The sequence below is a fragment of the Larus michahellis genome, chromosome 3 (assembly GCF_964199755.1).
Source record: "Larus michahellis chromosome 3, bLarMic1.1, whole genome shotgun sequence".
Lineage (NCBI taxonomy): Eukaryota > Metazoa > Chordata > Aves > Charadriiformes > Laridae > Larus > Larus michahellis.
In genome coordinates this window covers 82,373,824-82,385,894 of record NC_133898.1, presented here as the reverse complement: position 1 = coordinate 82,385,894, position 12,071 = coordinate 82,373,824, and the positions used below count along the sequence as shown (strand labels likewise).

The 12,071-nt window shown below is 38.1% G+C and overlaps 1 protein-coding gene across 4 annotated transcripts in view; it reads right to left on the bottom strand.

The window, feature by feature from the left end:
* The window catches only part of PDSS2 (decaprenyl diphosphate synthase subunit 2), a 121,942-nt gene that overhangs the window by 60,212 nt on the left and 49,659 nt on the right, over positions 1-12,071 (bottom strand). For 3 of the 4 annotated variants that reach the window (XM_074581006.1, XM_074581005.1, XM_074581007.1), the window contains exon 2: positions 11,527-11,658. The exons of the other annotated variant lie outside the window; for it this stretch is intronic. In XM_074581006.1, the coding sequence (XP_074437107.1) occupies positions 11,527-11,658 (132 nt within the window). The remainder of the gene's footprint in view (positions 1-11,526; positions 11,659-12,071) is intronic. 4 annotated transcript variants of the gene reach the window in all.

Sequence of the window (12,071 nt, the reverse complement as noted above, 5' to 3'; positions counted from 1 at the left end):
TGTGATATTGAGAAAACGTGCCTTTTGATGAAAAAAAACCCTACCTACTATTACACCATTGGCATCATTTTCATCTATTTTAACCTTATTTACATCAGTTCTACAAGGTATTTGAAAATCTCACGCTTTCATTTTTTTTGGTCCTTTCATCCCAGAATGACTCAATCTATACATTTTAATAAGGGATAAAATGACATCAACCAATTCAAGCAACATTAACCCCAAGTGAGTGATGGTGGAGAGACAGCAATATGCTAATAAACCACCTTCAAGAACAAACTTACTTTCTGCAGAGTTCCTACCTGAGTCCACAAAATAGGATCAGTTATCGATTGCAACCACTACTGTAGTTCTGCTAAAATTCAATTTGTTGACTGGAACAGCACATGAATTTAGCTGAACTTTTTGTACTGGTTTTGTTGCATGGATATCAGAAGCCAGAATGAAATTTCATCTATAAAAGACTGAAGTAAGCTTTCCATAGAAAACTGTTTTCATGAAACATAGTATTATGAGAAAGAAATCAGAAGTGTTTTACAGTATCTGAAACTTTCTTACATTTCTTCTCTTTCAGGAAATATTAGACATATAATTTATTTGGCTGTACCTGCTCTCTCCACAAAAAATTCCACAAATTTGGCCAAGTCTTTGGAAAAATTAAAAACTACAACTACAAATACTTTAATGGACTTCAAGAGTTGGGGAATCAAGCTCCCAAAACATCACGTGCACTGAACATGCTTCACAATCACGCTGTCAGTGCTGATCAGAAAATTTCAATCGCTGCAAACACTAGGAAAAAAAAAAAAAAAAAAAATCACCTTTCTGGTTTCTATTTTGACTACCTAAGCACCTTCTCAAATGCAACATGGTTAGAACACCACGTTGCATTCATATTCTTGAAATCTTTACCCCTAATTCTCTAACTCATTATTCCTCTTCTCAAATCACTGATCACTATCATCATACATATTTCTAGCAATTTAAAGTCAGAATGCAACCATTACCTCCAAATCTGGACTTGCTAGTCTTGCAATTCATCCATATCTAAAACCTTTTAACTTCAGTAACAATTTAACTTTCCCCTTATTCCAATAGCCAAGGTGCTACATAACACGGACTAATATTCTCCATTCCAATCTACTGAAAAACCATCTCATGCCCATTGAAAATGTTTCTGCAAAGACGATTAATTTTTATTAATGAGTCATTTCCATCAGGTTAATTCTTGCTATTGTTCCTCAGTGATTTCTCTTCCACTACTGCATCAAATGAAAACACACTTTGCTCGTGAAGATGAAGATCTGCTACATGAAGATGTCAGCATGCACTTTTATTTCACGATGTCTACTTAAAAGAGAATCAGTCCAAAAATTTGTTTCTCCCAATCCAGCTGTCATCCCTTAAAGAAAATTCAGTTTCTGTTATAAGGAGATGATTTGACATTCTTTACCAGGATTCAACTTAGAACCCTTTTTCCCCACCTTCAAAAAGAAAACAGGCCAACAAAACAATAATAAAAGTGTTTTTTAGGCAATGTTCCCTTGCCTGTCCCTGTTTTTCATGCCAAAGAAAATTTCTTATTATCTTGAACAATCCTGGCTAGAGCACTACAATAAGTGGCAACTTCTTCCTCTTTCCTTGTATTTTCCTTATCTACCTGCTCGATGTATGTACTCACACGCCCACCTTTATGCTGGAATATATGACAAATAACCGGGCTTCTCTGTCCAGCAACACTATACCCTGTCTCCACCACCTGCAATAATATGGTGGGGTTTTTTATTTATTTAGTACTGTTTGCTTTAGAAGCATCTCAGAGCTGTCAAATTCCACATGAAAATCTACTGAAAGTTAAAGGCCAGATACCAGTGAAGTAATATTCACTGGTACCAGTGAAGTGATATTCGTTTACTTAATGTATAATGTGATCGGGGTCCAGAACATGCCATTATTTCAGGTGGAAGAGAATGGATGTTGTATGGTCTGTATAAAGTCTCATGAACTCTAGGCAAAAAAGGACAATTTCTGAGCTAGGAGGGAATTGTTCGTTAGCAGTCAGACCCACTCTTATTTATACTCAACCCCAAAACAATCCGTTACCACCACAGAAACAACATATTCCCCATACGTATCCAAATATGCCAAAGATTAGTATATACATACACTTGTGGAGTATAACGAAGAGCTTCTCCTAAGCTCCATCCCAGCAGATGAAAAAGTTTGTATCTTCAGTTGCATTATATCAGAGTACTGACTGAATCATATTAAGAAAATAAATTAATAGGTACAGCAAGCCTTGTAATACTTAACTTCATATTGCTACAATTTCCCAAGTATTACAGAAATTTGTACTGAAACAGCATAATTGCATTTTAAAATTTGTCAAGGGAGAAGTTAATAGGTTGTGCCTGGGAAGAGGACAGCTGGTACTTCAGCAGATGGGAAAGCATGGGAGGTATTTTGGGACTGTAGGACAAATAAATTACATAGATACACTTACTTAAGAACTTGCTGTGAAGCAATTGGTCATATTGACATCATAGTTCTGAGGGATAAGCAGTCCCCAGAGCTGTTGTGTGATTTCATCACAGCACTAGATTGCGCTTAGGTGATGCTTGGAAATTTCTCTTCACGAATACTATTTTTTTTTTTTTTTTAAGAAAATGTGAAAGTTCTCAAGCAGAGATTTGTTGCAAGGGAAAGATTTTTACAGCAGACCGCCAAAGAACAGCTCTGGCAAAATTGCTCTGGTACACGGAGATGTCATGCCCCAGGAAGGCTGTGGTAGGTCTTGTTACCCACAGGTCACCTGGCCTTCCTTTGAGAAGTTCCCACTAGGGTGAAGGCAGGACTTTGCTGCTCCCACAGCCGCTCCTGACCCACGGCAGAATTTTCATCAGTGCTGCTCTGGTTTTGTATGCCGTGCTGCACGTTGTGGCAGTCCAGTACTCGCTTCACAAGCGGTGGGAGGAGGAAGCTCCAGGAAAAGGGTGGGCTGGACAGACAGACAGCAGGCAGCATTATGGTTTCTCCAAGGTAAGCCATCCCTACTGTGCTTTCTATGATACTGAAAATTACTTCCTTTTTAAAAAACAAAACAAAACCCCCTTGTAATGTAAATTCTGAGTTTACCTTGCTCAGCTATGTAGTGCTAAACAGACTTATTTTGAACAAGATTTGAGTCCATATCTCTGCGGAGTCTTTGATTAGCTTTAATGCAGTGCCTTTTGATTTATTCTACAGCGTAAGGAGAGGACCTTTTCTTATTCAACGCATAATTGCTGTATTTGCACATGCTGTGTATGCTGAAAACAATAAAAAGTTAATGAAGAAAAGTACTGGTTGTAATGAATTAGTAATATTGTTAGATTTGTATTTGGAGTTGATTTTTATTGTTGTGGGAGGAAGATGATCAATAGGAATATGTAATCAAGTTGTATGTGCTTTTTGTCTCCCGAGACTCGTCTTGTAAATGAGATGAAGAATCTCACAGGATTTATCCTGGAGAGCAAAAACTAAATAGAATAATTTAGAATAATCGCTTAGATTTCCTCTCACTAAAAGCTCTGGGAAAGCTACCAAGGACTGGGAAAGAAAATTTTATAATCTTTAAGAAATGTGTAAGACACCACGGCTCATGTTTTGGCACACTTTTCCCATTATCTTTCAAACAAATAATTTATCAAGAGCATTGTACTTCTTAATGTACTTAGACATTGAATATTTTAGGACCATGCATTTTCTCTACCAGTTAATTAGCTAAGCTTCCAAAGTACATGCTAGTTGGGATACTGCACCTTCGCTGAAAGCCAGCCTTCCAGAAGATAGGAATAAGAACAGTAAGTCCCAAAGGAAATCATTTTTATGATAAAGAGTCCTAATGTGCCCCAGTAAAGGTGAGGATTGATTGTTATGGCCTATTGTTACTATAATTAGAAGTCAAACACCAATTAGCAGTTCCATTAATAAGATTAATCTCTGCAATATCTGCAGCTGAGACCCAGGGCTTGTGTGCAATAAGCCAGTGTGAATTTAAAGTGCAACACCTATTCTGCACTAAAACTCCCAGTTTGAATACTTACACCAGACAAAAGAAAAAACCTCTGCCTTCTTTTGAGTTCCTACATACACTATTCATCTTACTACATTTTTCTCATTTCTTGCTTTTTATTTTGTTTAAACACATTCTATCATGATTTACACCATTGATGGCGATAGGTGCAATGCAGCATGAAGTCTCACACACTCCGGTTCGCAGCCACTCCCTCTGCGTCACACCAGCTCAGAGTAAATATAATTTAGTTTTCCATTACTAGTAAACTCAGACAAGTAGTAATGGAAAAAAAAAACCCAACTTCTTACAAGTATGGAAGTTATATGTTAGGCATCATTTATTTACTTCAAAATAAGAAGGGAAGAAACAACCAAATCCAATCTCCCAAGTTAATACACCACACAGTTCAGAGAGTGAAAGAAGGGCAAGGTCTGAAGATGAGGTAAAAAGTCACACACTCACGCTCTTTATATTTTTCTAGGTACCAAAATCACCATTTGTATGGTTATTCTTTGACTTTATTTCACCTGAGTGTTGCCTTTTACAAACAAACAGAATGTAAGTCTCAAAGAGAATTTGTCCACAGATAAACGTACACTACGCAAGGTAAAAAGAAGTTTTATAAAATATAGTAGCAAGACAACCTCTAAGTGTTGCTTTCACTGGAACCATACAATTAATCTCACCTTCAACAAAATTTCCTCATGTTTGACATGGCTTACGAGCCAAGAGGCTTTGTAATAAGTGGATTTGCATTTTCCTTTCTTCCTTTTAAAGGGAGACTATCTGATTTCTTTGCGTCGGACTATTAATTAATCAAATATAGATTTATGTGGAGACACATTTCAGTTGGAAACCATTTAAACAATTACTAAAAATTACAAACATCTTGAAGCTTGTCTACAGTAGAAACAACTTGCTGGCAAAACTCTACTGGTGAGCTGAGCAAGCGAAGGTACAGCTTACACAGCGCAAGACCCCCTTTGCCAGAGTAGCATTTACCTGATCCTGAACCAGAAGGCAGCCCTTTGCTACTGTAGTCACCTACTCCAATTGGAGATGTGACAGTCTTCTGAGTCAAGAAGAGCATTATCGTCTCTCAGCTGTTTGGCTGCATTCACACAGAAAGGACAGAAGCTACTTGCCAATAACTGGAGCTCTCAGGGAACGCAGAGCCCAAGGTACACATCCTCGTGGAGTATTTATTCTGTTTATCACTCAAAGTTGAACACATTTTACATTTTCTCAACTTCCAGAGAAGTTGTGCCCACACCTCGTCCGCTACTACAATAAATACACAAAGCAGAGTATTGCCATTTCAGATCCCTCTCAACCATTAAATCCCAGTTCAAAAGTAGTCCAGGACACATACAGCAGTAGTCAACAAACCAATGCCCATTTGTGTAAATTTGTGCAGACTGCAAGTTTCAAAAGCATACTATAACAAGCATATAACCTCTACACTTTTGACTATACTAGTCCATATCTACCTTTACAGACTGAAGTTGTCCAATGATCATCATTCACGTAGCTTAAATTCCCTGGAGGCAGCCTGATTGCCTTTCATGCATACAGTAATTAAAGACTGCTCTAACAAGCACAGCATCACCTCTGTTACGCCTGCCATGGCATGGGTTTTGGAGAAAGAACAGAGAGAGTTGCAGATGGCGAGCTGTCACCTATGAGAAATGGAAGATATTTCTAGTGTCCCCACTAATACACAGCAATTTTTGGTGGCATATCCCTAAGACAGAGAAGACTTTATGCTTGTGTTCTCATAGTAGGCCTTGACACAGCCCATGCTACTGATTTTGAAAATCTTATGATGGAAAGCCCTTTGGATATTTCAGCTCTGAAATGATCTTAAGGACACCAAACAGGCTAGATTATGCCAACATCAGTCTGGTTTCTTGTGAGCTACATATTCATGCATGCACACCAACTACAGTGTTAAACACAGAGCATGAGGCTAAAGGCAGGGGACAGAAAGTTCACACATCTGTTTAAAACACATTTTGATTATCACCTTGTGAAGATGACCATGTTCTTGAAACACTTGACCTTCATGACCTCATTGCTGACTCTGCTTTGAGCAGGAGGCTGGTCTACAGACCTCCTGAGATTCCTTCCTATTTGAATTATCCTGTGAACCTAGATGTACTATGAGCAGCATCTGGTTTACCCTGAATGGAAGGTAATGGAAGGTTTAACCTTCTCTGAAGATGGCGTAAAGCTCTTTCTTTGGAATCCAGGGGAAGAAAATTAAGTTAAGGCAAAGCTTTGTTTTCCTATCTCCAAAGAAAAGCTGGGAGTAAGCTAGATAGAACTGCAAAGGGACAGAGCAGTATGTCTTCTGTCCTTAGAATGACACCTACCCTCTCCTGACTTCTTTGCAATCAAAGAAACTTCCAGAGGAAAAGCAACCAATGGGTGAATGAACCCTCTGTTAAGCTCCAGTATTTCTTGAAGACCTTTAAGTTGCAAATCAACATTCATTTAGAGAAGGTGAGAACAAGATGATGTTGGTAATGCTGCAATGACAAAGAGCACACAGTTCACACAGTCTGATTTCACGTGTGTCTGTCTCCAAAAAAGGGTACGCAGGGCACTTAGTAAGAATTACTACTGGAACCTGATGAGCAAAAGACCCATCACCACAACAACAAGGATTTGGCATCTGCTGCTAACTTCCACTTAACTTGGGCTTTTGTTGGAAGCAGAATCCATGCTGGTTTCAAAATCATTACTAAAACACTAAGAAGTGTATGTTCATGATCACTGTCACTACAGTATTACCACCACTCTTCCAAGCAGCAGGAAGAATTCTGATTCAGAGACAAGTTTATCCAGTGAATACCTTCATCTTGTAGGAAAGCAGATTCATCTTGCAAGAGATGAATTCCTGGAGCTTTAAAGACCACTGCATCATTCTGAGGGAGAAGAGGCAGGGACAGAGGCCAGTATTGATACTACCAATCCAGCAATCTGTTTGCTGTATTTACCAAGTTTTAGTACAGATCTGAAATAGTACTTTCTATATTTCACTCTACACAGGCGTAGACACACACCGGCTGAGTCTGGTAGAATAGAAAGGTCTGCTTGTCAATGACCACAGAATTCACCAGTGTGAACGTACAGGCAGATTTGACTGAAAAAAGGATATTTTTTTTTTTTTTTTTTTTTTTAAAACCTTTGACAAGCATCCAAGGAAATCTGCAGAGCTGACTCAATGGATGTCAGTGCTAGAGGGTATTTTTGAAACTGGCACTAATGGCAAAAAAAAAAAAAAAAAAAGAAAAAAGATGCAAAACATGAGAGAGAGAAGAAAATAACTTACTGTATTAGAGCGAAGGATACTGAGGCCTGAAGAGACGGCCTAAGTTCGTTCTTTGGTGTCACTTGTATTTTAAGCTACAATAGAGAAGCTAGGTGAGGAATTCATTACTCAATATAAAGCCAAGGAGATTCCTCAGTCCCCAGCCAGTAGTGTCTGGCAGTGCCATACACGAACAGAAAAAGACACCTCTTTGGGTATTTAGTGAGAGGACCCAAGCCAGTCTTGCCATCTTCGACTGTAAGAATCTAGCTCCGATTACGAAGCATAAAGCTGTAAGTGTTCAGAAACATGTGACCCTGGAGTTTCAATTAAAAGCCTCACTTCCAGCAGCAAAGTAAAAGAACAGCAAACTGCATACTCAACCATTCAAGTGAGTTTTGCTCTGAAAGAAGGCAACAGAGAGGAGTGTCAGACTGTAGTGTAATCACCAGTTAGGAAATGGATCTCAAAGCTCTTACAAAGCTCTAGGCTCCTGTGTCATGTCTAAGGTGTTCTCTGATACTATTAGCATGATAAATTATCATTATTCAGATTCTGCCTAAATCCAAATGTGAGTCCTACTTTCTCTTCGGCACAGGAGTAGGAAAGAGTTTCAAGGGAATCCGGGATGCACGCTTTGCTTGAGTACAGGCAATGACATCAACCCTTACATGATACTGCTTGCATATTCTGTAGCGAGCACTGCACTTCATCATTACATTTGCAATGCTTCTGTAGCCAAGGAAATATTTTCATAAAAGCTAAGAGACCAGCAGAATGTTTCAACTTTAGGAAATGCGTCCAACAGCTGAAATAGAGCTGTTTATCATGCTGCTGTTTCTCCTCTTCATCCTCTTTTGGGATCACTGGTGCTGAGCTGGAAGTAAAGCCAGGTTCTTCTCCCCACCAATAGGAATAAAGTCAGGTTGCTGGCAACATGATAGGGAGGCGGCTGTACAGAGTAAAGCATGCCAAGCGGACTTCTATAACACTTCCACCCTTATCTTCAGCATGGCTCATAAGGCAACCAGCAGCTACTATGATATCCTTGCATACAATGAACCCCACAGCCCCAGCTTAATGCGCGCAGATCACGTCTCCCGCAAATTATGAAGTGCTAAAGCTGGAGGCAACGCCGGCCAGAGACAGCACCATATAACTACACTAGCCCTGTTCCTGTAACGACCTAAATTGTAATCCTCATTATTCTGGAGAAGATTGCTCTCTGGTAGCAGGCATCATTTTTGTTCCATTGTGTACCAGTAAAAAACAGATGCCAGCTAAGCAGCTAGCTAATCTATTTTTATAAGTTTAGGTCAATTGTCCCATGAACTGACATATCTAGAGATTAGGAGAACAGGATAAAAAAGTTTTTGGCTATTCCAAATTCAGCTCTCAGTGTCTTTCTGTTTTAGTTATAGTTATTGTATTGCTTGCTTATATTGTGATTCAAGAATATGAAATAGGGAGGAGAGGTTATGCAGAACATGACAGACTCCAGGATGAAAAAAGTCCACCATGCTTTTTTTGTGGTTTTCTAAGTTAAATAATTATTGTACTGTTACATCTTCCTGGTCACAGATTGTACGTTTACTGTAGTACCAGATATAGCAGACTGATGTAACGTAGCTATCCAACTGTGGGACTGAATATTTAAAGAGAGCACAAGAACTGGTTCCAACACAAACAGTGGGAAAAGAAAGATTGGGCTGGTGCAATCGCTGACAAGTACTGGAACAACTTAGCTCATGCTCAAATTTCAGGAATGCAATTAATTAATCACTACTAAGTACCCTAAAATCAAGTGAGCCATATCCCAGCTAATAGTCCACAATGTAACGTTCACAGCACGTATCAGGCAATGAAGATGCTCATTACAGTGCCAGGAATAATATTTCCAGCAAAATATTATATATAAAGATGAAGTAATTATATGGCATGGCAACAAAGAGCGCTGTATAGTTTACAGCTGAGCTTAAAATCTGTAAGAATCTATTTCCAAAAAATACTTTCCAAAGCTGGAGACATATATGAACAATAAAGGATTAAGCATACTTCTTCACTTCGTATCACTCAGGGATATACTTTGCCTTTGATACGTTCGTCTAATATACACACCACATATAATTACACCGTAACCAAGACAGCAGACAAAAATGTACTATTGGAAAACAATGTCCTTTTGTTCTTATTCAGGAGAAAGCAGTTTGTAAGACGCTATTTGTAATACATAAAACAATCACAAAAGCCCTTTAAGTTCACAATTTTACAAGCTGTCTGTTCTCTTAGCTTTATACAATGGAGAAATCCAAACCAGAAATTAGACTCACATTTAAGAGTGTGTTTGGAAAAGTATTTGGAAAATAAAGGAGTCCAAAGGCAAAGGCAAAGCCCACAGTGACTTCAGCTAAGGGCAAGAACTGGCCACAATCACATTACAAAATGAAACAACGCATCGGCATTCTCCTCGCATTTACACCACGCTACAGATTTAAAGTGTCATTGAAAATCCATTTAAATTAACAACTCTATAGTTATCACTTTTGCAGACGGTAATCAACCTTAAGTGAACCTGTATGGGTGTATTCAAAACTGCTTCATTTTTTGAGTATCTTTGTAACTCTGAACTAGATATTATAATGGCTATTGACTTGCTCAAACTTAGATTATTAGGCTAGATTTTCAGCTGGTTGAACTGGCATAGTTCCAATGATGTCCATTTACACCAACTGGCTCATTATTAATTCAAGGTCTTATTTGCTCCTTAATGAATACTTCCACTAGTCACCTTCCCAACGGCAGCTTTAAACGCTCAAACGTTACCTCCATGGTCAGAATCATCATACTCAAGAACTTAGTTATCAAAAAATAATGCTTTTTCTCTCCTTTCATGAGGCATACTTAAGGTAAACTTTTTTAATCATTTACAAAACAAACTAAAATACCTCCTGTGCCATAATTAACTAACTAGAATGATGCTTTCATACAACATCATTTGCATATAAATATAAAAATTTTACAACCCTAAGGGGACATTAAGGACAAAACAAAACAAGAATGGAATTAAACAGCTAAAGGGACAACACAGCCCTCCATAACAAAGCCACTTTTATAGCCTTGGTTTTTTTCTTACTTATTGTTATTTCTGTCTGTACCCATTCATACGTATTTTCCTTCTCTGTTATTTTAAGATACTACATATTTTTTAACGTCTTTATTTGTTTGGTCTTTTCAATTTTACAATGCTATCCCTGCACTTCTAGAACACATCAGGATACCAACACGCCACTAAGTTTTTGTGCTTTCACTTAATATAGCACAGTGGTCAGAAACACAATTAACTGAAAATACGGGAGTCTGTTCCCTCAACCAAGGAACATTCATAATTTTTCAAAAGGATTTCAAAATTTCATATATTACCGTTTTTCAACCAAATCTCACTTCAGTGGAACAGTTAACTGGCAAATACACAAAGGAGAGCAACCACTATTTTTATCGCTGTTGTTACTGGCATTAAGCAATTTAGTTTAAATACGTAGAAAAATATTTAGGAACTTGATGAAGCTGAATTATCTCAGTGAGAGCCTGAGGAACCTTATTGGTAGGCTCAGTAATTCTGCAGTGACACGTGGGAGGTAAAAAACTTTATTCTACACTGCTGTTTCATGAGAAAATATCCTTCAAGGGGACTATAGCAAAACTTATATGCTCAGTGAAACCAACTGGTATTTCACAAGACTGGCAATCTGACTCTGAAATTTCTAGTAAGTAGGTGTACCCAAGTAACACTTGAGTAACTCAAAATGAAAATGCTCTATTAAAAATATTTTCTAGCTTCTTTACTTTTTTTATTCCAACTGCCTCTTGACATAAACTTTCAAATAACTATCTTGATTCAAACGTTTTTAATTTGGTTGTGTCCAAAAGCCACAATGAAGATATAGGTGTGGATATTATAAGAGCTATACAAAGAGTAGGAAACGGTTTTCACTGTGGAAAGCTTATAATAAGCTTGAGGAACAAAGTTTTGTGATTAGGAAAGTACTGATTTTCCTTGACAGCTGAGCAGGCCACTTAAGATGCTTTGATACCACCATGAAGTTGCCCATCAAACGTACCTTGGTGCATCTTGCTAAAGAAACTTACTACGTACCTGGAATGAATTCCACTGACCATGTTGTGCTGGAAAGAGAGTTCTGCCGTGCTGGGTCCAGCAGCTTTGGAAATAAGCAGTATGACCAAACCTCGCATCTGTAAATTATTTCGGCTATCGTACACAAAACCCCTGCAAAAAGAAAAGAAAAAAACCCTATGTTTTCACAATCCATTTTCACTGGTCATACCAAAGTGGAAAGAAAGACTCGGAAATCAGGCTGCCATTATTTCGTCAAGTCTTTAATATTCACGTTTGCATGGAAATAAGCTGCAATTATTAATCATGATCTTTTGTCATCCTTTACGTGACACAATTAAATACTACTATTGCAGTAGGCAGGTATTTCTGATTAAATCTTGTTTATTTCCAAGGAGCAGCTTATATCCTGCATTTCACGTCAGGAGTATTGCAGAATAATTCAATGTGATCTACTGTAACAGGAACATAAGAGCTTTCAGTTTGTTGTTTGAAGTATGAAAAAAAAGCCAAAAGAAGCCTGGTACTTCAAGAGAAGAAAGGGAAAGGTGGCAAGGTACAACCAG